Source organism: Microcaecilia unicolor, chromosome 11 (genome assembly GCF_901765095.1).
Source record: "Microcaecilia unicolor chromosome 11, aMicUni1.1, whole genome shotgun sequence".
NCBI lineage: Eukaryota > Metazoa > Chordata > Amphibia > Gymnophiona > Siphonopidae > Microcaecilia > Microcaecilia unicolor.
This window is the reverse complement of record NC_044041.1, coordinates 6,595,966-6,622,114: the sequence shown is the minus strand read 5'-3', so window position 1 is coordinate 6,622,114 and position 26,149 is coordinate 6,595,966. Positions and strand designations below refer to the sequence as shown.

Below are 26,149 nucleotides of genomic sequence, written 5' to 3'. Positions count from 1 at the left end.
TTGTATTGTTGTATATGTAACAGTTCTGTACTTGTGATTTGTTTAAAGCTCCGGCTCCTGATGACACCATAATGGTGAAACATGATGTTGTGTAGAGCTTGAGCCAGTACGTAACAGCATGGGGGCAATAGTGTGTTTTTCAGCACAGCCACCTGTCCGACCTCTTTGCTTGGTGGGACCTTATTGAGGAAAACTTTTCTGCGTTAGTCTACTGATTGAAGCGGTGTGTGGAACCGAGTGTTCAGCAACTAAGGATACTTTATAATCCATTGCTGACTGGAAATCATTCGGTTCTCACAGTGTATAAACAGTGACTGTATCTAGTTTTGTCTTCAATTTTGGTTTACAAAGGCACAGTGTGTTATGGGGTCACATATACTTGTAGCAGGGTTGGTTTGGGGGGGGGGTATGAATAAATACTTGTGATTTGGTTGTATTGATTTGTGTATTCAATAAAATTGTGGATCTATATTGTATAAGTGGAACTTTTATATGCCTATAGCAATTAATATGCATGAGATCTATTAATTGAGGCAGTGCATGCAAATTGATCTCATGCATGCTCATTAGGGAAATCCTGAAAACCCAACTGGGTTGCAGCCCTGAAGGACCGAGGTTGCCCCCCCCCCCCCCCCCCTGCTTTAGAGAATAGGTGCCATGAAGGCGCACTGTCATGGAATTAGCCCCTCTCCCCCAGATTCTATATAAGGTGACTAAAATAGTACCTCCAAATTGCGCTTGCAATGTAATTGTTTAACAAGTAAATCAGTGCCAATAATGCCCACTGGCAAGCAATTACCAGCTATAATTAGAATTTATGGGCGCAACTTTCTAAATGTATTTTGAGTAGAGTGATGTGGTAGCCATGTCAGTCCACTTTTAAAGGTAATAAATAGAAATAAAACAAAACAGAGAAAAGAAAATAAGATGCTTCCTTTTTTTAATTGGATGAACAATACATTTTTTGATTAGCTTTCGAAGGTAACCTTTCTTCTTTGATCAGTATTAAGTTAGTCTAATAAAAAAGGTAGCATCTTATTTTCTTTTCTCTGTTTTGTTTTTTTTTCTGTTTATTATCTTTAAATGTATTTTGTAAAGCTGCGCACGTAAATTCTAATCAGATCACAAAAGGGGCGTGGCCATGGGAGGAGCATGGGCATTCCTAAAAATTACATGCACTGTTATGGAATTTGCCTGATCTGCACCAAAGTTAAGCGCGGGCACTTACAAAACTGCGCATACTTTAACATACGAGCCCAACTTTAAATTAAGCAGCCCAGTTAGCCCTTTTCGGGTCACCAACACTAAAATTAGGTGCACATATTGTTTACAAATGGCTGATTAACATAATCACGATTGTGCAGGCTATGGATAGTGTTGTGCCTAGAACGTGTGGGATTTTAAGCATCTTCCTTCAAAGTTTTTGTACTTCCTATATAATAGAAACGTTTCAGAGAAGAAACACTAACATTTTAAAAATTAATGCATCAAGGATCATCAGGTTTATATTTCAGTGTACAGTCCAAATATCGGATGTACTTGTGGAGTCAGTGAACAAAAGAGGAAACTTATATAGATTGTGTAAATGGTCACACCTAAATTTTAGTCTTCAGGACAGGCACTACGCATATTCTATAAACCGCGTCTACTTGAGGTAATAGCGCTAGACTGGTTTTTTCCAGTGCCGTTTATGTGTGTGTGGGAAATTCTTTTTAGTAAATCTGCACTTTTAGCTGGTTGAAAATCGAACTTAGCTGGCTTCAACCATTCTACCCATGTCATTTCTACGTAGGCTCTTGAAAATCTACCCCAGTTTGACATAAATAGTGTGATCATAGCAAAATTATTTTAGGCTTTGTACAAATAGTGCTTCTTTGTCATCATAAGACAATTTCCACTCTTCTGCCTCCTTTCTTCTCCGAGTTCGTCACCATTTCATTTCAATTGCAGAATGGGACGGTATCCGTGGTTAGGAAACGGACATGCATCTTGGTCTCAATGTCAATGCTTTCCCAGATCTGGAAAAATGTTCAGAAATGGATCAATCAATATGGTGCTACAGCTCAGCAAAACAATTTGGAGAAATGTAGATAAGATTTTCATTAGGTATTTTGTAGGTCTTATTACTGGCAAAGGCAGAACTCCATATACCTCAATGCTTTAGGGATGTTCTTCAACTCATTGCTTTGTTTTCTTCCTCATGGGTTTTAAGCATACACGATGCCACACGTAATTCAATATTCATCCTTCCACATCTAGGAGGGAATTCAATAAATGGCCTGGACGGCCTGGCATTGAATATTTGGGGTTAAATTCAGCCCACAGCTGTCAGCTACATAAATACCCCTTAGTTTAGTAGAAACCAGTGCGTTTTTTCTAGCAAAAAAGGTGCCGGTACTCAAATGCTAGGCCACCTTTCAGGAGTGGGGTGATCACTGAGGGACCCACCCCATAATAGCCAGGCCCCCTGTAACCAATCACAGAATCTATGACAAGACTGAATTGGTGTGTAAAGCCTGAGCTCTTTCATTAAAACTTGGGGTCCATGGCCATGGGTCAATTATAGCAGACAATGGAAAAGGTGCCAGTACTCAGTACCCCCAAATACCCCCTCAAAAAAAGCCCTGGTAGAAACACTAGAGCTAGTATTTTCTAATGAGATCCAGTGGGTAACACACATTGTGAGATATGACCTAAGATGGCCGCCTCTAGAGCCTCAGGGGAACAGCAGGCTTACTAATAAAATAATTTTGAAAATAATATCTTAAACAGGAAAACACTGACTTTTTCCACCAGTTATCTCCCTTCTAACATGGCTGTTATTAATTATACCCTATAGCAGCCACTCCTGCCAGCCTGTTTAGTGAGTTGGAAGACAGGCAGAGACATGACCCCTAGAACTCTAGCACAGAACTGAGCTTTCATGCTTCCAGTGATACTGTGAGGGGTCAAAAGTCAAAATATTTTAAAAAGAAGATCCAATCTACAAATGACACTGTAAATTCATCTCTGACCTTGAGGAAGTCTTCAAATGTGATTCCTTCATATATCTGATCTGGCTCCTGCAAAAATAGACAAAATAAGTAACACAAACACTTATATACTCTAATAGAACCCTCAAGGCCTTATCAAAAACAGCTATAAGTAATTGCTATATACAGAACCAAATAGAACACTGTGCCTAGATGATATGACTGGAAGCCATATTCACCTTTGGGGAAATAGTTCCAGTGCTTGGGTAAAGCAAAGTGGTTTACACAGTATACAGAGAGAGAAAAAAAATATATAGGAACTTTCATAAGGCAAATAAAAGCATAATGTAACTACATTATGCTTTTATTAAATCATCAGAAGCAGGAGGGTTGAGGAGAGAGGGATAGGAAGGAGGCTGATCCCCTCTTTCAATGCATGTGGTCCAAAAGAGATAAACCTCTCCCTTGAAGTACTAGGGGTCTGAATCGAAGGTGATTTGGTTTTCTTCTCAGGTTGGGGGAGGGGCGTTCCATAGGTAAGGGTCAAAGTTAGAGAAGCGCAACTGCCTTGCTGTGCATTGTAACTGAGGGAAGGACAAGATGGTTTTCATACTGAAAGTTTGTGGTGAGTGATGACATTAAGGGTGTAAGCAATGTGGAAGTAACCGCTTGCAAGCCCCTTATGTACTAGGAGAAGGACCTTGTATTGAATATGGAAAGTGATTAGCAGCCAGTGAAGTTTCTGGAGGGAGGGTATGATGTAGAGAGCTGCATGGGAATGGGGTCAGCGGGAATCCCGTGGGTAATCCCCTCCAGGTCCATGGGACTCCCACGGAGAACCCTCCAGGTCCACAGGGATCCTGTGGGAATAGTGCAGGTCCTGTGGGGTTCCCGTGGAAATGTAGTGCAGGGCCAGCCTACCTATCCTTTCCTTGTGCCATGGGAATTATAACAGTACTAAAAAAAATTAATGGATATGGTTGATAGCATTGAAATGCTCATAAGCATCAAGAGGGGAGGTTATCAATATGGACTATTGTTAAGTTGAGTTATTTTACCATAAGTCATTATTTTAGCACAGGAGACGGGTGGGGATGGAGGAGATTCCAGTGGGGCAGGCAGGGATGGGTGAAATTTCTGTCCCTGTACACCTCTAGCTGCCAAGGTAAGAGAATTACAATATTCGTCTACTCAATATAGTGGCAAAAGCTAGGATTTTTACATCTGAGAATATCCCTTAAAGGTTGAGAGTGCTCAGCTGCCCTTGTCCTATATTTTCTGGTTTACACTAGGTTCTGACTATTGAGCCTGGTCGGCATTGCTGCTAGTTGTCGGATATTGACCTAAAATTCCGCTCTTGTTAACTGAAGTAATTAGGGGTTGGTGGTGACTCCTTGGGCAACGAGGCTTCTTCCAGGGTAGTCATGGCTTTCCGTTCTGACAGAGATCTAGCGTTGCTCCCTTTTACCTGAAACCACATTCCACACACAAGAGAAAGCTCTCCACACCTTGGACTGTGCACGAGCTCTCATTTACTACCTGTAAAGACAGTGCCTGGCAGAAAATCGGCACAGATCTTTATCTTCTTCGACTACAATAGACTTGGTACTCTAGTGGCAAAGCATTTGCAGCCTAATTGGTGGCATGTCTTCAGTTACGTTACAATGAAGCAGTCCTTGCAAAGAATTCACACGGTCCTTGCTACATACTTTTATTTTGCACAACTGTCTGGAATTATTGGGAATAATGCCATTTGTCAAGCAGCACCCCAGCAATCGGTCCAGGTAAATTATTCAGCTCTCCCTGCACATGTGAATGATTTAGTCCTCGACAATGGGGCAGTTCTCCCATAAACGGAGCAGTGCTGAGCTCAGGAGTCACCTGATCCAGTCCTGCTTGACACTGGAGAAAGCAAAGGTGCTTACCTGTCACAGGATTAAGCAGGTACACAATTCCGCCTGCCCCCATGAACTAATTGAGGAGACTTGGGGGATTGCTGTGCACAGAAAGGGCAACACAGGATCAGGACTTTACACTTCTTCTGAGCTCTAGTAGACTTGTTTTATCCCAGTGCCATTGGGTAATACCACCTACGTTTGGGCCTGAGTAATTCTGCTGCCTTTGGAGAACACCTGTTACAGGTAAGCAACTCTGCTTTCTTCAGTGGTTATTATGATTGAATCAGGTGCCTTCCAAGCTCAGGATTGGTCCATACCTGAAAGCGTAGGATAACGGCACACAAATTCTCGCACCTTCTTATAAAACATGATTTGGGCAGCTTACCATTTGTCCTACACAGATGCTGGCTGCTTCTAACATGGCTCCATCGGCGATGCACCTCGCTGCCTCCTTCCCTATGTTAGGGTTACCAGAAAGCAGTTCTTCTACCACCTACAGGACAGGGATGGAAAAAGAGAAAACAGTAGGATTTAGCCCAGAGCTTGCGAGTGATCTGAAATGAAATAAGGGCACAAAAGCCATACTTTACATTTCTATATTCCTCCAGCGTGATTTTCTGATCGTTGTCTGAGTCGTACATGTGGAAAAGAACTGGGGACACAAGCAGAGGGAGGAGACAATTAGAGATTTTACTTTCATATGCAGGAAAAGAAAACAGTTCAAAATAGTCCAGAGTCCGTCCACAGCACAGAAGCAAGAGGTTCAGTACGTGGTGATCACTGAGCAATATTCACACTGTATATGAGAAAAAGCTGAAGGAACTGTAGAAAGATTAAAAACGTGTTTGTTTATCCCACTTGGCCAAGTGGAAGACCAGTCTTTTGGATTTACCATCTTTGGGGGTTTACATTTTTGCATTTATTACATCACCGGTTGATCGGTAAGACGTCTGCATCGCAGAGTGTTTTCTCCACTTGGGACCACCTGGCGTTTCATCTCTTTTAAGTCAAGTTTCTTTCAACACAACATAACGGATTGGTTTGACCCCTGAGACAGGCCTTTTGTGCCGTAACACAGCCATGTCGGGTCGGTTTTATGCCTTTTACAATGAAGACTTTTACATTTTTATATCCTTTCTGAGTCAGCCTCACTCTTTAGTTTTGCCTTAGGGTTTTACACCATTTCTAAACATTACTAAGCTGTATATACTGTTAATGCACAGTTTAGAGAGTTATAACAGCTAATGAAGGACAGGTTAACTGCTGTTGAGGTAAAGACTCCATTAGCGCACAGCAAGTCATGTGTTAATGGAGTCTTTGGTTGGGGGCATTCCTGGGTGAAGCATGGCAGAGAATGGGCGTGGAATGCTCCCTGCAGTTAGAGGCCCTTTTACAAAGGTGAGTAAGGGCCTACGTGCATCCAGCACACGCCAAATCGGCATTACCACCTGGCTACCACGTGCCCCGGGCATAATTCTGAATTTGACGCATGCCAAAAACACGCAGTAGAAAATAGTTTCTATTTTCTACTGCGGGGCACCTACCCTACTATTAGTACTACTACTTATCACTTCTATAGCACTACAAGACATACGCAGCGCTGTACACCATACACGAAAAGACAGTCCCTGCTCAAAGAGCTCACAATCTAAATATGGAATGTTGCTAGTGGACTAGCAACATTCCATGTAGAATCTCAAATAGTAGCAACAGAATCTCAATAGTAGCAACATTCCATGTAGAATCTCAAGTAGTAGCAACATTCCAGAATCTCAAATAGTAACAACATTCCATGTTCTACTGCACTAACCACTAGGCTACTCCTCCACTAGCAACATTCCATGTAGAAGCCTGCCCTTGCAGATCAGCAATGCGGCCGCAGACTCACAGAAACAGAAGCCTGCGCGGCCGCATTGCTGATTTGCAAGGGCAGGCTTCTACATTATTACTACTTATCACTTCTATAGCACTACAAGGCATACGCAGCACTGTACACCATACATGAAAAGACAGTCCCTGCTCAAAGAACTTATAATCTAAATAGGACAGGCAAACAGACAGAACAACTAAGAGGTAAGGGAATTAAAGAGGTGGGGATAAAAGGGTACAGGGCAAGTGAGTAGAGGTTAGGAGTCAAAAGCAGCATTAAAGAGGTGGGCTTTTAGCCTGGTTTTGAAAACAGCCTACCCAGTGAAAATTTACCTACCCAGTGGTAAATGGCAGTTGGCGTGAGACACCGCTAAGTCAATGGGTGGCGGTAACGTCTCAGGCCGAAAATGGACGCGCGATGGTTTTCAGTTTGCCACACATCCATTTTCCAGCCCAGTAAAAAAAATCCCGTCTTTTCCAGATGCGGTACAATACAGGTCCAGCGTGTGCCAAAAACATGCGCCCACGCTGCCGTAGACCAGTTTTTGGCATGCCTTTGTAAAAGGGCCCTTTAATGCACTGGGTCTACCGCACACCTACATGCTATTAACACAGGCTCTTGCCGTCTCTTAGGAGGCACTGAGGGACCCTTTCACTAAAGCTTAGCGTGCACTAATGGAATTAGCACGCGCTAAATGCTAAGAAGCCTATTTTACATGCGCTAAGCTTTAGTAAAGGGGTCTCTAAGGTTTACGGGAATAGCGTAGTGGGGTCCCCTCACCTCAGGCTCTGGACCCCCCCTCCCGCCGAAGTCTGGCTACGCCCCTGGCTTAGGCACCTCTGTATCTTAGTAAAATGGCCCCTATGTGATTATAGGACAGCGTGCTGAGTGGTTCTGAAGGGTTTTCTTTATATTTCTAGTACTGGATAGAATATATCTGCAAAATTATCAGTAAACAACTTAAAAATGTGCTGTAAGAGAACTACTGCCAGGGACTAAAAATAGAGGAGAAAAGGACACAGCGTGCCAAAGCTCAAGAGCTGACAGCAGGAACGGTAAAAAGCAGCTAAATGTGCTTAAAATGTGTCCTAGAGGAAAACCAAAATGTTCTTCTGAATATATGAGAGAGCAGGAACGTGAGCTTAAAAAAGAACGAAAATTACAATTCAAAGTATGGACAGAAAACCAGCGATAAGTGCTGGTTCATCACAGATGTACTTTTCTGATCACTTCTCCCTACATCTGGCTTATCTTTAGCATTTCATCTGATCTTTTGTGTCAGAAGCCAAAAGCTGCCTCGTGAACTCCCAGTGCGTCTGCCCATCCAATCCACAGTCTCCTCTAGACTAAGAGCGACTCAGGCCAAGATGCACGAAAAAATCATTACCGATTCCTTAGCGAATCGGTAAGGGACGGGCATGCATCAAGGAAATCGAATGCAAACGAGCTGCTCGCTGCTAGCTCATTTGCATGGGATTTCCTTCCAAGCCAGTCAGCCAACTGAGCATGCCCAGAGCAGCCAAGCGTTATGCTGGCTGCTCTGCGCATGCCAAGGACATCCTTTATGGACGTCTTTCACTCAAAAAAAACAAGTAGTCCCCATAATCCAGGAGCACAGATCGTCAGGCACTTTAGAAGGACGTCCCTGACGAGCACTTGGACGTTTTTTTTTTCCTTCCGATTACCTCACAGTAGCCCCAACGAGAGGTGCAGACCTCCCGTTAGGTTTTCCACATTGAGGGGATCGGAAAACGGTAGTGCATCTCATTGTAATACGATTTAGACACATTATAATACTAATTTGCTCATCTGCATTCTGTTTTCGTTAGCTGCTACCGTGACAGGACAATGCCCTTTTGTGCATGTCCTGGTTTACTACTTGCGCGTTAAACTGGCTAGAACCAGTTTAAAACCCACGTTACTGGCTCGTTTATTTTAGTGCTTCTTGCCCTCAGGCCACAAACCAAAGCTCAGGAGTTAGGACCCAGACAAATCAGGAAATGGGTCAGAGGTCTACAAATCTGGTACCTGAGTTTAGTTTTGGGACCACATAATACTAATTATTTCTTACTACTACTTATCATTTCTAATAGCGCTACTAGACGTAAACAGCACTGAACACTACATGTCCCTGCTTTACAAAGTTTACAATCTAATCAAGACAGACAAACAGGACAAATAAGGGATTTTTTGGCCAGTAATTGTATAAATATCGTCACCTTGAAATCCTATATCATAATTTATGCGCTCAATGAAAACAAATTGCTTTCCTTTCATTCTAGTTATTGCATGGTACATGAGGAATGCAGTGGGACATGGGTGTGTCACCTACTTTCCCCACACTTTCCCCCACATTCTGTATATGGTGCCCACGGTTGAGCGTCCTACTTTGGGATTGCTTCCGAGATGTGTTCAGAAATAAACTGGATAATGAACTCAGAACTATCAATAATTGTATGCTAACTACTAATTATTGATGTTAACCTCTCCACACCAGAAATCTCAGCCGAAATCCAGGCCAAAGTATCAGCCTGCCTGTCTGACATTGCTGCCTGGATGTCTCAGCGCCATCTAAAACGAAACATGACCAAGACTGAGCTTCTTATCTTTCCCCCTAAACCAACCTCTCCTCCTCCCCCATTCTCTATTTCTGTGGATAACACTCATCCTTCCTGTCTCTTCAGCTCCCTTGGGGTCATCTTCGACTCCTCCCTCTCCTGCTCTGCACATATTCAGCAGACTGCTAAAACCTGTCGTTTCTTTCTCTATAATATCAGCAAAATTCGCCCTTTCCTTTCTGAGCACACTACCAGAACCCTCATCCACACTCTTATCACCTCTCGCTTAGACTATTGCAACTTGCTTCTCACAGGTCTCCCACTTAGCCATCTCTCTCCTCTTCAATCTGTTCAAAATTCTGCTGCACGACTAATATTCCGCCAGTGTCGTTATGCTCATATTAGCCCTCTCCTCAAGTCACTTCACTGGCTTCCTATCCGTTTCTGCATACAGTTCAAACTCCTCTTATTGACCTATAAGTGCATTCACTCTGCAGCTCCTCAGTTCCTCTCCACTCTCATCTCTCCCTACATTCCTCCCCGGGAACTCCGTTCACTGGGTAAATCTCTCTTATCTGCACCCTCCTCCTCCACTGCTAACTCCAGACTCTGTTCCTTTTATCTTGCTGCACCATATGCCTGGAATAGACTTCCTGAGCCGGTACGTCAAGCTCCATCTCTGGCCGTCTTCAAATCTAGGCTAAAAGCCCACCTTTTTGATGCTGCTTTCAACTCCTAACCCTTATTCACTTGCTCAGAACCATTTTATCATCCTCACTTTAATATTCCCTTATCTCTTGTTTGTCCTGTTTGTCTGTCCTAATTAGATTGTAAGCTCTGTCGAGCAGGGACTGTCTCTTCATGTTCAAGTGTACAGCGCTGCGTACATCTTGTAGCGCTATAGAAGTGATAAGTAGTAGTAGTAGTAGTTAATTGGCACTCATTAAAATTTTCATGCGCATCTGGGATGCACGGTATTCTGTAAGGCACGGCATCTAACTCCCCTAGCGCGTATCTCAAAAGTGCACGTGAGCGTGGGCGTGTTGAGGGCGTTCCAAAACGTTGTGCACAGCATTTCAGAGAACGCTGCCTAACTTGTATGCCGGCATTTACACCAGGCTTTAGCAGGCGTATGACTGGGATCTTGGCTAGTCGTTATTGTATATAAGCACCTGCCACTCTAGAAGTTACTGAACCTGACCCTTAAGTTGCACTCACTGCATAGCGCGCCATAGACCTGGCGTAAGTGGGCCTAAACGTAGGCAGGTTGATGCTGACTTGCACCAGTATGTAGAACGAATTCTTGGCGCCATGGTGCCATTAACTGATTGACTGATGCAAATTGTAAGATGATGACTGATTAACTAATGTAAATCTAAGCCACACTGAAGCGACAACTCTGGTTGGAAAATGTGGAGTATAAATGCATTTTAATCTCCTTCGTTTCTACTCTTTCTTTCTCTATTTTAGTTATTTGTCTCTATAAATATTGTATTTGTATAACCACTGGATGGGCGCTAGCCTTTTCAGTCTACTGTAAGCCACTTTGAGCCCGCATTCTGTGGGAAAAAGTGGGGTAAAAATGCGATAAATAAATAATAGTAATAATAATTAAAGAATTGGTGCTCAGGCCATGGCATCTAAGAACCTCCCAAGTTCATGGCTGCCGAGAGACTGAGCTGAGTCTGGAGCAAGGCTGCCGCTGCCCCCCCCCCCCCCCCAGGATCTGCCCCCCCCCCTTCTCTGATCGCTGCTGCCACCCGCCCACCATAACTATTAGGCACCTTGGCTGGCAGGGATCCCAAGGCCCCGCCAACAGAAGAGTTCGCTCTCCAGCGCTACTCTTCTTCTCTCAGGTCGCGCATGCGTGGCCTGAGGGGAAAAGCAGCTTGCAGGGGAAGGCAATGCAACAGACTGTGAAGAACAGCAGGCCTACTGTGTCTGTTCCTCCAGGTCCTCCCCAGCCTTCGAGGGGGGTCCGGTGCCAGAGTTTTCTCTCTCCTGCTCCTGTCAGGACACGATCACTCAGGTCCCATCAGGAGCAGGAGAGAGAGAGAGACAGACCCCAGTGCTGGGCCCCCCCTTGGAGTCCAGAGCCCAGGGAATTTTGCCCCCCTGCCCCCCCCCTCCCGGCAGCCCTGCCCAAGTTATGGAACTGCCCCTTTCAATCAGCTCAGACCTACCTGGCCTTTCAGATTCTACATCTCATCCTGGGGTTCTTTAATTTATATTAAGACAAACAAATCATTATCTGCTTGAGAACATTCTGTTTACTTCACAGGTCCATTATCTCATCGGTTAGGGCTCTGTACACAGAATGTAGAACATCAGCCAGGCAGGGAACAGGATTCACGTACCAGCCTTGCAGCCCCTTCTCATGAGGTTTAAAGTACCGTGTAATTGTAATGAGACACTTGGCAATTGTAGCATAAATAATAAATTATACACACTTTGGGGAGATTATCGCAGTCTGTCTCATGCCTCCACCCCTGGTGTCTGTGTACATAATCTCCTAACACCCTCCTTTATGTAGACACTGGCCCTGGATTTAACATACTGGTAAACATGAGGGTAAACACCTGGTTTTAAGTCACAAGGGGTTGGTCACGAAGTTCTGCAGTCTTCATGCCGAGAGGTTTTTAGGCGCTTTTGAAACAGGAGCTGAAAATCAGGACCAACTCACCCAGTTTGCTATTAGTTATAACACAGCTTGGCAGACTTTTAGGCCCGAGAACCACACTGGTGGCATGGTCCAGGTGTGTGTGAGGTCAGTGGACCAGGGAAAGGTCCTCTGTAAGTTGTAGCCAGGAGGAAGCAGCTTGGCACTTCCAGCCACATACTCCCTGTATTGTCGCAGCCAGCAGGCCGAGACCCAGCTCTGGATGTGGCCCGAGGACTATAGTTTGCTCATCTGAGCCCCCGTAGATTTAACACATATAGGGGCTCATTTTCAAAGCACTTCCATAGGTTACTATGGGGCTCATTTTCAAAGCACTTAGACTTACAAAGTTAGCTGGAGGGGCATAATCGAACGGGGTGGGGCGCCCAAGTTTTCCTGAGGGCGTCCTTGCAGGACATCCTCGGGAAGGGGCGGGGAAATGCGTATTATCGAAACAAGATTGGTGTTCACCTTTCGTTTCCATAATACGGTGGGGGATGCCCAAATCTTAACATTTAGGTCGACCTTAGAGATGGTCGTCCCCGGTTTTCAGCAATAATGGAAACCGAGGACGCCCATCTCAGAAATGACCAAATTCAAGCCATTTGGTATTGGGAGGAGCCAGCATTCGAGTGCACTGGTCCCCCTGACATGCCAAGACACCAACCTGGCACTCTAGGGGGCACTGCAGTGGACTTCAGAAATTGCTCCCAGGTGCATAGCTCCCTTACCTAGGGTGCTGAGCCCCCCAAAACCCACTACCCACAACTGTACAACACTACCATAGCCCTTAAAGGGTAACAGGGGACACCTAGATGTGGGTACAGTGGGTTTCTGGTGGGTTTTGAAGGGCTCACATTTACCACCACAAGTGTAACAGGTAGGGGGGGATGGGCCTGGGTCCGCCTGCCTGAAGTGCACTACACCCACTAAAACTGATCCAGGGACCTGCATACTGCTGTCAGGGAGCTGAGTATGACATTTGAAGCTGGCAAAAAAAAAAAACTTTAAAAATATTTTATGGTGGGAGGGGGTTAGTGACCACTGGGGGAGTAAGGGGAGGTCATCCCCGATTCCCTCCGGTGGTCATCTGGTCAGTTCGGGAACCTTATTGAGGCTTGTTCACAAGAAAAAAATGGACCAAGTAAAGTCAGCCAAGTGCTCGTTAGGGACGCCCTTCTTTTTTCCATTATCGGCCGAGGACGCCCATGTGTTAAGCACGCCCCAGTCCCGCCTTCGCTATGCTTCCGATACGCTCCTGTGAACTTTGGTCGTCCCCGCGATGGAAAACAGTTGAGGACACCCAAAATCGGCTTTCGATTATGCTGATTTGGGTGACCCTAGGAGAAGGACGCCCATCTCCCGATTTGTGTCGAAAGATGGGCGCCCTTCTTTTTCAAAAATAAGCCTGATAGCCTTACAAAGTTCCATAGATTACTAAGTGCTTTGAAAAGTGCCTCTAAAGCAGTGGTTCTCAGCGAGGGCTGGTTTACGAGACATTCGTAATGACCATCATACCAGCATAGGAGCCAACTTTTCAAAATTATTGGGGCTGCTAAGCCCAATGGAAATGACCCCTCCCTGGACACATACAAGGAATTTTCTCAATATTGGGGGTGCTCAAGCACCCACAGCACCCACAGAATCGGCTCCAATGCATACCAGTATTTTCTGAACTCTGAGAGAGCTCCTGTGTCCCAGCATTATCAGATGACATCACTTGCTTGTCCAAAAGAAACTAACTCCTAGACCTGAAGTGTCTCAGGAAGGTTTGCTGGAATCCTGAAGAGCAGAGGACATTTAGAGTTCAGAGACTTCGGGGGTGGGGGGGGAAGAGGGGAAAGGTCATAAAACCTCACATCTTAGCTTGTCCTTTCTGCACTGCTGCACGTGCTCTTCATCCAACTTCTCCCCCAGCGGCCTGAAGTAAGACATGATGGTCAGGAACTCCTCAAAATTGATCTCCTCGGCATAGCCACCAGGTGCTGTCCGCAGGTTCCTTGGGGACAAAATAGGAAAAAAATGTAAAATGCCACCGCTTGCTGTAAATATACTTCTTATAGTCTCGTTCACAAGTGGGCAAAGAAAGATTTATGGCAGCCATTGCAGTAGTTGGTCTGCATAGGATGTTCCTTCGCCAAATAATCTAGGAGCTGTCATGAACATCATTGGCACAAACAGTCCCTCTGCCGGCCTGTGCCAGGGGCTTCGTAGATTTTAGCAGTGAAGCAGCTGAAGCTGCAAAGCAAAAGCAAGACCCAGAAAAGAAACCGAGTACACAGAACGGCATGTGAAACGGCAGAATACGTTAAAAAGGGTTTGGACCAGATCACATTGCCAACAGATTCCCAACATTCTGGTGGGAGCTTCTCGTAACCACGCCCCCGTCCCACCTTCCGTACCCTGCCAACATGCCCCCTTTAACTTTGGCTGGCCCTGCAATGGAAAGCAGTTGAAGCCGGCCAAAATTGGCTTTTGATTATGCCGATTTGGCCGGGTTTAGGAGATGGCCAGCCATCTCCCGATTTGTGTCGGAAGATGGCCGGCCTTCTCTTTTGAAAATAAGCTGGATAGTAACATAGTAAATGACGGCAGATAAAGACCTGTATGGTCCATCCAGTCTGCCCAACAAGATAAACTCATTTTACCTATGTATTATTGGGTACAGTTTAAGGAGGTCTTTTACTAAGCCACGGTTGCATTTTTAGCTCGTGGTAGAAATCAGCTGGCAGTAAATGCCGAGACGCTGACTATGCTACAGGCATAATAATAAAACCACCCTTTAGACCACTGGCTTGCTTGTTTGGTATTCTGCGCAAAGATTGCGTCATCTAGAACTGCCCATATGTGGTTGGCCAACTGCCCTGTTTGTAATGCCAGGTGTTTAATCATGAAAGTGTGTATCCTGCAGGGAGTGGCAGGTGTGGCTCTGGCCACTTTGGTGGACTGGGCAGATCTTTACGTGGACTGGATGGACTGAACAGGTCCTTCTCTGCCATCCTTGTACTATGTAACTGGAAAAGGGTACCTGGTCAAAATGGCCCCGACAAAAAAAGTTCCAAACAAAAAAAGCTCCTTGACATAACAGCCACTGTCAAAACGGCCTGCCCACAATATCACCCTTGACAAATTAGCCCCCCCCCCCCCCCCACCCTGACAAAAGGGTCCGATCAGGCTGCCCAGAATATGGCACTGCATTTTTTTTCCTAATAATCTTACCTTGCCAAACAGGATAAGGTTGGTAAGACTATGAAAATGATGACAATATTGGGTTTTATTTTTTAAATTAGCATGGTGATGGAAGAATAGTTTATTTAAATAGCAGAACAGATCATGAACCAGTTTGTAGCTATAGAATTTTGTTTATAAATGCTTTATGCAATTGAATGCTGATAGGAGTCTTTATCAATGAAGATTTAAGTTGTAGTTTATTATATTTTTTGTGATGTGTTATTTTTTCTGAGGGGGCTGTTTTGTGTAGGGGCTATTTTGTCAAGGGCTGTTTTGTTAGGGTGTGAAATGTCAAGGGTTATTTTGTTACAAGGCTGTTTTGTCAGGGTTATTATGACTAGATGCCCTGGAAAAGACATGAGCCAGATCTGAATAAATAAGTAAAGAAAGAATGATCGTCAGATGGGGGCCATGCACTGTGGATCTTTCTAGATTCCATCAATCATGTGCCCTGACTGGCCACTTGGGGTCACCATTAGGCAATGACAAGGCTCTCTTGCCCCCTTCCCCCATGAATACGGCCACTGCAGCCTCTCACAGCACTTGCCATCCCAGCCACTGAACCAACCACCTTTTTAAGATTTTGCTGCATGATCTTGGTCATTAATGCCTGACCCTGCACTGGAAGTTTTAGCAAAAGCAAGTACATGAAATTCTGCAAATACTGTTTAGCCAAAGAAGGGGGAAAAGGAATGACAAAACTGATACGAATGCTGAAGAAATGCCTTACCTCTTGTCAAAAAAAGCACTTATAATCTTTGCCCTGATTGGATTCAATTCCAGGTCAGTGATTCTGTCAAAATGATTCTTTCTGGAAAACAAAAGAAAAGGTCTGTGAATAAATATGTGAAAGCAGAGGAGAAACAGGCCTGTGAGAGTGATGAGCGGCGACAGAGAGGTCAGCGATAGCAAGACAGGAGTAGAAAGCAAACAGCAGCAATTATAGAAATTGGCGTCTCGGTTTAGACGCCCCTATGCCGTGTGCTTAGCGCTCATTCTGTTATGGAAAAGTAGTGTCAATCAGCACTGGTGCCCTCTTATGCCATGTCAAATTGATATGCCAAGAGACACACGTCATTTATATTATCCTGTAAACTATACACATAACTGGGAGACACCCATCTCTCGGGCCCCCCCCCCCCCCCTTTTATAGTCAGGTGATACGGACCTTAGGCTCTACATTATAGATAGTGTCCAGTGCACACAGATGTCCACCTATCCATTAATGGCAAATAAGTGGCACCTTCCACTAGGTGGCTGTTTAGAGAATGAGCTTCACAGATGGAGAGGCAGGGCTTGATTTAAATTAGGGGTTCTTTGCTCTTTTTACGGACACCCCATACCCAAGTGCCTGTCACAAACATGCTGAACTGTGGTTTCCGAAAACCTGCAGGCCTTTCTCCCTCCCGTTGCCTCAGCTTGTCATTTCCTCATGGACTTCACTAATCCCTGAGCACAGGACTTTATTTATTTCTTTGTTGCATTTGTATCCCACATTTTCCCACCCATTTGCAGGCTCAATGTGGCTTACATTGTTCCGTCATGGCAATTTCCAGAGTGAGAGATACAAGTGGTATTACATTAGAGATTATGATTGATGTGGAGGGGCATAATCGAAAGGGGCGTCCATCTTTAAGGACGTCCATCTTTGAGAACGTCCCCGCGATGAGGCGGTACGAACCGTATTTTCGAAAATGATGGGCGTCCATCTTTCGTTTCAAAAATACGGTTTGGACGGACCAAATGCTATGGATTTGGTCCTTTCTGAGCTGGGCGGTTTTTTTTTTTAAGCAATAATGGAAACTAAAAATGCCCAGCCCAGAAACGTCCTAATCCAAGCCATTTGGTCGTGAGAGGGACAAATGTACAACACTACCATAGCTCTTAGGAGTGAAGGGGGCAACTACATGTGGGTACAGTGGGTTTTAGAGGCCTCCCATTTACCACCACAAGTGTTACGGGTGGGGGGGGGGGGGGATGGGCCTGGGTCTGCCTGCCTGAAGTGCACTGCGGTACCCACTAAAAGTGCTCCAGGGACAGGACTTGTTGCTGCTGTATAACCTTGGCACAGCAGTTCACACCTGAAGACTAATCTCGCTGAAAACGTCCTTTATTTGAATAAGCATGTTTACTCACAGTTAACTGCAGATCAGAGGTTGTGCCCCACTGGCAATGAGTCTCCCTGGTACTGAGATTAGCAGTAGTAGGTCAGAGCTGGCAGAATGCTGTAGAATGCCCTCTTTCAGCAACATTCAAGGTAAGAACTAAGTGCTGTAACGTGGCTAACGCATGAAAGGGATCTAAAAGTGTCTTACACAAATGGCCACTACCTCATGGACTACCGGAAACAAAACAGGGCACACTCTGACCTAGTAAGCAGAGGGGAAAGCACTATGGGAGTAGAGCCTACCAACTACCAACATCGTGAGCATTTAACACAAGCTAGTGGAATCACGGAGCCCAATACCCTACACCCACCACAATGCATTGCTGATGTGACTCTGCAGTGCCCATAACAGAAAAGGTGTCACACTCACCCGAGACCCACATCAGAACCAGGGAAAGGCTGTCAGAGGATAGAACACATTCTGCTGTCATGGAGGTGGGTACGGCACTTGAGGCTGGCATACAGGCTGGGGAAAAAAGTTTTTAAAGTGGGTTTTTTTTGGTGGGAGGGGGTTAGTGACCACTGGGGGAGTCAGGGGAGGTGATCCCCGATTCCCTCCGGTGGTCATCTGGTCAGTTGGGGCACTTCTTTGGGACTTGGACCTGAAAAAAAGGGTCCAAATAAAGCGGACCAAATTCTCGTCAAAACGCCCTTGTTTCGATTATCAGCTAAAGACGCCCATCTCTCCTCGGCCAATAGCCACGCCCCAGTCCCGCCTTCCTCACACCTCCGACACGCCCCCGTGATCTTTGTTCGTCTCCGTGACGGACTGCAGTTGAGGATGCCAAAAATCGGGTTTCGATTATACCGATTTGGGCGCCCACAGGAAAAGGACGCCCATCTCCCGATTTGGGTCGAAATATGGGCGTCTTTCACTTTCGATTATGAGGCGGATAGTAGATTAAGCAGTCAAGTATAAAGAGTTCATATTCGGAATAAGAGATCAAGTGGTATTGCATTGAAGTTCATTTGTGGTAGAGTGGACCTTGGTAGTCGAGTATAGAAAGTTGGGTTTTATCCAGTTCAGGCTTGCGTTTCGTTGTCTGGTATTTAGGATGGATCGTTGTGGTATGCCTTATAAATCATTTTTCAGGTATAAATCATGTTATGTGCACGTGCCAGGCCTCCAGTAAAATTAACCCATGCATAAGGTGTGTGCAGTGACACAAAGGCGTGTGCTGTGATGTGGCTTGAGGGTAGGCATGTTTGGGGATGGGGTTTGAGTGCAGAGTCACAACATGCATGTGTAACTTATGAAACAGTCACGTATGCAGGCCAGTGAAAATATACCTGGCTGCATTGAAGCCACAATCACATAGAGGCTTCACAGGTCAGAAGACTAGAACGAGCATGGACCAAGAAAAAAGACGAACATACACTCAAAGACTGGAAACAGCTACAAAGAAAATACAAATACACTATCAGACAAACTAAAAGAACGTACTACAAAACCAAAATAGGACCAAACTACAAGGACACAAACAAACTCTTCTCACTCGTAAACAATCTACTAAATACTACTACTACTACTACTACTACTACTACTACTTAACATTTCTAAAGCGCTACTAGGGTTACTTAGCGCTGTACAATTTTAACATGGAAGGACAGTCCCTGCTCAAGGAGCTTACAATCTAAAAGACAGGTGTACAATCTAAAGACAAGTGTACAATCTAAAAGACAGGTGTAAATCTAGAGACAAGTGTACAATCTAAAAGACAAGTGTAGAGTCGATCTGATATGGCATACTATATTTCTCGAAAGGTTAGGTGCCGAAAGCAGCATTGAAGAGGTGAGTTTTAAGCAGAGATTTGAAGATGGGTAGGGAGGGGGCTTGGCGTAGGGGTTGAGGAAGATTGTTCCAGGCATAGGGTGAGGCAAGGCAGAATGAGCAGAGCCTGGAGTTGGCAGTGGTGGAGAAGGGTACTGAAAGGAGGGATTTGTCCTGTGAGCGGAGGTTACGGGCGGGTACATAGGGGGAGATGAGGGTAGAGAGGTAGTGAGGAGCCGCAGACCGGGTGCATTTGTAGGTAAGGAGGAGAAGCTTGAATTGTATGCGGTAACTGATCGGAAGCCAGTGAAGTGACTTGAGGAGAGGGGTGATATGAGTATATCGGTTCTGGCAGAATATAAGACGTGCGGCAGTGTTCTGAATGGATTGAAGAGGGGATAGGTGGCTAAGTGGGAGGCTGGTGTGGAGTAAGCTGCAGTAGTCAAGGCGAGAGGTAATGAGAGCGTGGATGAGAGTTTGTGTGGTGTGCTCAGAAAGGAAAGGGCGAATTTTGCTGATGTTGAAGAGGAAGAAGCGACAGGTTTTGGCAGTCTGTTGGATATGCGCAGAGAAGGAGAGGGAGGAGTCGAAGATGACCCCGAGGTTGCGGGCAGATGGGACGGGGAGGATGAGGGTGTTATCAACTGAGATAGAGAGTGGAGGAAGAGGAGAAGTGGGTTTAGGTGGAAAGACGAGGAGCTCGGTTTTGGACATGTTCAGCTTCAGGTGGCGGTTGGACATCCAGGCAGCAATGTCGGATAAGCAGGCCGATACCTTGGCCTGGGTCTCCGCGGTGATGTCTGGTGTGGAGAGATATAGCTGGGTGTCATCAGCATAAAGATGATACTGAAAACCATCAGATGAGATCAGTGAGCCTAGGGAAGAGGTGTAGATTGAGAAGAGAAGGGGTCCAAGGACAGATCCCTGGGGAACTCCAACAGATAGTGGGATGGGAGTGGAGGAAGATCCATGAGAGTGAACCCTGAAGGTGCGGTGGGAGAGATAAGAGGAGAACCAGGAGAGGACAGAACCTTGGAACCCAAAAGAGGACAGTGCGGCAAGAAGTAAATCATAAATGACAGTGTCAACGCCTCTAACAACACAGACAACCCATCCGCAACCAATCTTGCAAATTACTTCAATGAAAAAATTATAAAGCTCCGACGCATGATACCTACCAACATCACTGAATACACAAGGATCCTTGAATGTCTAGATCCAAAACCTGGGGAAAGCCCAGCAGATCGATCACGGACCAACTTTGACACGATATCGTCAGATGAATTCTCACAATGGCTCGGAAAATACGCCAAATCACAATGCAAATTAGACATCTGCCCCAATAGCCTAATAAGATCCGCCCCCAAACAATTCAAAAAAGACCTCACGAATCATATAAGGAGTGGAGTGGAGTGGAGTAGTGGCCTAGTGGTTAGGGTGGTGGACTCTGGTCCTGGGGAACTGAGGAACTGAGTTCAATTCCCACTTCAGGCACAGGCAGCTCCTTGTGACTCTGGGCAAGTCACTTAACCCTCCATTACCCCAGGTACAAATAAGTACCTGTCTATAATATGTAAGCCGCATTGAGCCTGCCATGAGTGGGAAAGCGTGGGGTACAAATGTAAAACAAAAAATATATATATATAAACCACAGGCTTCAAAATGGTCTCTTTCCCATGGAGAAAGGAAACATCTTACTTACTCCGCTGCCAAAAGATGCTAAGAAAAGCACAATGGACCTAACCAACTATCGCCCAGTAGTATCTATCCCGCTCATAACCAAACTCATGGAGGGCATAGTGACGAAACAACTCTCTGAATACCTAAATAAACACTCAATCCTGTACGAGTCCCAATCAGGATTTCGGTCAAATCACAGCACTGAAACGGTACTAGTGTCTGCAATGAACTCATTCAAACAAGCAATTGCAACTGGTAACAACATACTCCTCCTACAATTCCACATGTCCAGCACCTTTGACATGGTTAATCATGGAATACTACTACATATACTAGAATACGTCGGAGTAGGAGGTACAGTTCTCAAATGGTTCAAAGGATTCCTGACCACAAGATCATACCAAGTAACAACGAACGCGGACATATCACCCCCTCTTCAACCTAATGATGATACCTTTAGCCAAACTTCTAGCCAATCAAAACCTTAATCCCTACATATATGCAGACGATGTCACGATTTACATCCCATTCAAACATGATCAAACGAAATCACCAACGAGATCAACCAAAGCCTCCAAATCATGCACTCCTGGGCGGATGCATTTCAGCTGAAACTCAACACAGAGAAAACACAATGTCTCGTACTCACCTCACAACACAACATAAACAACTACTCCACAATAACCACACCATACTGTTCTCTCCCCGTCGCACAAAATCTAAAAATTCTTGGAGTCACCATCGACCGAAACCTCACACTCGATACTCACATGAAGAACACAACGAAAAAGATGGTCCACGCCATGTGGAAACTCAAAAGAGTAAAACCTTTCTTCCCGAGATATATCTTCCGTACCTTGGTACAGTCAATGGTAATAAGTCATCTGGACTTCTGTAATGCACTGTATGCTGGCTGCAAAGAACAGACTATCAAAAAACTCCAAACAGCCCAGAATACCGCCGCCAGACTCATATTTGGAAAAACCAAATATGAAAATGCAAAACCCCTAAGAGAGAAACTTAACTGGCTCCCACTCAGGGAACGAGTTGCATTCAAGATCTGCACGATTGTACACAAAATCATTCACGCAGATGCCCCAATCTACATGCTAAACCTTGTGGACCTGCCTCCCAGAAACGCCATAAGATCATCCCGCAAATTTCTCAATCTGCACTTCCCAAGCTGTAAAGGATTAAAATACAAGCTGATACACACCACCACCTTCTCTTACATGAGCACGCAATTGTGGAATGCATTACCTACAGCCCTGAAAGCTATTGATGACATAACTAACTTCTGTAAATCTCTGAAGACACATCTATTCAACAAGGCCTACAAAGAGAACCCATAGCCTTACAAAATTACCTCACCAACTTACCCAATTATTACAGTCCACCTTATATCTTGCCTAACACCTTCCTTCTCTCTTCCCTCACCTAATCGTTGTACATTACTAATTGTATCTGATATCATGGAATGATTATGTCACAACAAAACTCTGTAAGCCACATTGAGCCTGCAAATAGGTGGGAAAATGTGGGATACAAATGCAATAAAATAAAATAAATACAAATTTTCAAAGCATCTAGAAAGTGCTTTTAAAATGATCCCCCTCAACATAGTAGATGACAGCAGAAAAAGACCTATACGGTCCATCCAGTCTGTCCAACAAGATAAACTCATAGCATAAGGAATGATGTGGCTATTTTTTTTTTTTTTTTAAAGATCTAGAAAGGCTCATTTTCACAGAGAATGCTGAGACTGGAACCAAGACGTCCAGGTGATGGATTTGCTCCATTCCAGCTGTAGCCTTTTGTAAAATACACATTCGGACATAAAGGAGTGCACATGGGTTTCCCAGGAACAGCCACTTTACAACCATACACAGGGAAAGGGAAAAGGGACTTAATATCCTGCCTTTCTGAGGTTTTTGCAACTACATTCAAAGCAGTTTACATATATTCAGGTACTTATTTTGTACCAGAGGCAATGGAGGGTTAAGTGACTTGTTGCCCAGAGTCACAAGGAGCTGCAGTGGGAATCGAACTCAGTTCCCCAGGATCAAAGTCCACTGCACTAACCACTAGGCTACTCCTCCATTAGCAACATTCCATGTAGAAGCCTGCCCTTGCAGATCACCAATGCGGCCGCGCAGGCTTCTGTTTCTTTGAGTCTGACGTCCTGCAGGACGTCAGACTCACAGAAACAGAAGCCTGCGCAGCGGCGTTGCTGATCTGCAAGGGCAGGCTTCTACATGGAATGTTGCTAGTGGAATAGCAACATTAACATTCCATCTAGAATCTCCAATAGTAGCAACATTCCATTTGGAATCTCAAATAGGGAAAGGGAAATGGGACTTGATATACCACCTTTCTGAGGTTTTTGCAACTACATTCAAAGCGGTTTACATATATTCAGGTACTTATTTTGTACCAGGGGCAATGGAGGGTTAAGTGACTTGCCCAGAGTCACAAGGAGCTGCAGTGGGAATGGAACTCAGTTCCCCAGGATCAAAGTCCACTGCACTAACCACTAGGCTACTCCTCCACTCATTCCACCAATAAGAGCCAACCTCATCAGTGATGTCACAATGGCTTGGTTGCCCGATACTTGGCTCACTTCTGATATTGTGATGTCATAAGGGAAAGGGAAATGGGACTTGATATACTGCCTTTCTGAGGTTTTTGCAACTACATTCAAAGTGGTTTACATATATTCAGATACTTATTTTGTACCAGGGGCAATGGAGGGTTAAGTGACTTGCCCAGAGCCACAAGGAGATGCAGTGGGAATTGAATCCAGTTCCCCAGAATCAGAGTCCGCTGCACTAACCACTAGGCTACGCCTCCATTAGCAGCATTCCATGTAGAACCTGCCACTGCACATAGCAGTGCGGCCACGCAGGCTTCTGTTTCTGTGAGTCTGACGTCCTGCACATGTACGTCAGACTCACAGAAACAGAAGCCTGCGTGGCTGCGTTGCTAATCTGCAAGGGCAGGCTTCTCCATGGAATGTTGCTAGTGGAACAGCAACGTTCCATCTAGAATCTCAAATAGGGAAAGGGAAAAGGGACTTGATATCCTGCCTTTCTGAGGTTTTTGCAACTACATTCAAAACGGTTTACATATATGCAGGTACTTATTTTGTACCAGGGGCAATGGAGGGTTAAGTGACTTCCCAGAGTCACAAGGAACTGCAGTGGGAATTGAACTCAGTTCCCCAGGATCAAAGTCCACTGCACTAACCACTAGGCTACTCCTCCACTCATTCCACCAATAAGAGCCAACCTCATCAGTGATGTCACAATGGCTTGATTGCCCGATACAGTTCCCCAGGATCAAAGTCCACTGCACTAACCACTAGGCTACTCCTCCACACATTCCACCAATAAGAGCCAACCTCAGCAGTGATGTCACAATGGCTTGATTGCCCAATACAGTTCCCTAGGATCAAAGTCCACTGCACTATCCACTAGGCTACTCCTCCACTCATTCCACCAATAAGAGCCAACCTCAGCAGTGATGTCACAATGACTTGATTGCCCAATACTTGGCTCACTTCTGATATTGTGATGTCATAAGGGAAAGGGAACTGGGACTTCACATACCGCCTTTCTGAGGTTTTTGCAACTACATTCAAAGCGGTTTACATATATTCAGGTACTTATTTTGTACCAGGGGCAATGGAGGTTTAAGTGACTTGCCCAGAGTCACAAGGAGCTGCAGTGGGAATGGAACTCAGTTCCCCAGGATCAAAGTCCACTGCACTAACCACTATGCTACTACTCCACTCCCTGTACACAGGGGAAAACCAACCGGCAACGCCCGACTGGAAATGGTGATTTCACAACTTACACCTATAAGAGGTGTGTTAGTCCATTTTACAAATCTATATAGAAAGGTTCCTCCAATTAAAAAGTGATGTCACAGTTTTAATTTTGTTTCATCTTGAAGGTAGAAATTACACAACAGAGGCTAAGGAGAGCGACTCCCTTAATCCCTTGTGTAAAAGCCCTGTGCCCGATGGGGAAATGTTTTTGCCATGTGTGTATTTCTAAGACTACCTCTACTTCAGGAAGCAGGTGAAACCTTGGCTTTTCAACCAAAACACACACACACACACACACACACACAAGGATTGACTGGCTGCACATACTGCAGTGGGACATGTTTATTCACTCCTACCCTAGCTGAGATAATGTTTAACCATCTCTCTGACCTCACATGCAACTTTCTTCAAATCAATCACCTTACTTTCTAATTCTTCCTAATCTATATGTTACAACTTTGCCTTACCCTTCACTACCAATTATAATGTTCTAGTACATATTGTGTTGTCATTGCAAGTAGTATACCATGCCATACTTTGTATGTAAAAAAAATTGAAGCGGTGCAAAGGAAAGCAGCAAAAATGGTATGGGATTTGCGTTACAAGACGTATGAGGAGAGATTTGCTGACCTGAACATGTATACCCTGGAGGAAAGGAATAACAGGGGTGATATGATACAAACGTTCAAATATTTGAAAGGTATTAATCCGCAAGTGAACCTTTTCTGGAGACCGGAAGGCGGTAGAACTAGAGGACATGAAATGAGATTGAAGGGGGGCAGACTCAAGAAAAATGTCAGGAAGTATTTTTTCATGGAGAGAGTGGTGGATACTTGGAATGCCCTCCCGCGAGAGGTGGTGGAGATGAAAACGGTAATGGAATTCAAACATGCGTGGGATAAACATAAAGGAATCCTGTTCTGAAAGAAGGGATCCTCAGGAGCTTAGCGGAGATTGGGTGGCAGAGCCGGTGGTGGGAGGCAGGGATAGTGCTGGGCAGACTTCCACGGTCTGTACCCTGAAAATGGCAGATACAAATCAAGGTCAGGTATACACAAAAAGTAGCACATATGAGTTTATCTTGTTGGGCAGACTGGATGGACCATGCAGGTCTTTTTCTGCCATCATCTACTATGTATTGTTACTATGTATTGTTACTTGAATATTTTTACTGCTGTAATTGTCTATTGCTCATGTTTGATCTATTCTTACTGTACACCTCCTTGAGTGAATTCCTTCAAAAAGGCGGTAAATAAAGCCTAATTAAAAAAAATTGTAGAATGGGGAATTACAGAAGTAGATTTTGCTCTGCCCGAGCCCCCACCATGCTCCGCTGAAACCTCCGAGTCCTGTGACTCTCCACGTGTAAAGCAGCAGCTTTCTGAAATCCGTCCTTTATCACCGTGAACATCAGGACGTGCAGCTGTTCATGCCCAGTGAACCAGAGCCTGAAATAAACTGACTGCCTTTCAGAAACGGACTAAAAACAACAAACTTTGTCTGAGCTCCTGTGG

General features: G+C 44.9%; 1 protein-coding gene across 1 annotated transcript in view; it reads right to left on the bottom strand.

Moving 5' to 3' along the window:
• Positions 1-1,112: 1,112 nt before the first annotated feature.
• The window catches only part of TESC (tescalcin), a 118,433-nt gene continuing 93,396 nt past the window's right edge, over positions 1,113-26,149 (bottom strand). Inside the window, exons 3-8 of the mRNA XM_030218240.1 lie at positions 15,919-15,999; positions 13,817-13,956; positions 5,461-5,522; positions 5,256-5,363; positions 3,015-3,062; positions 1,113-2,018 (exon numbers count right to left, since the gene is read on the bottom strand). Coding sequence (XP_030074100.1) covers positions 1,941-2,018; positions 3,015-3,062; positions 5,256-5,363; positions 5,461-5,522; positions 13,817-13,956; positions 15,919-15,999 — 517 coding nt within the window. The 3' untranslated portion in view covers positions 1,113-1,940. The remainder of the gene's footprint in view (positions 2,019-3,014; positions 3,063-5,255; positions 5,364-5,460; positions 5,523-13,816; positions 13,957-15,918; positions 16,000-26,149) is intronic.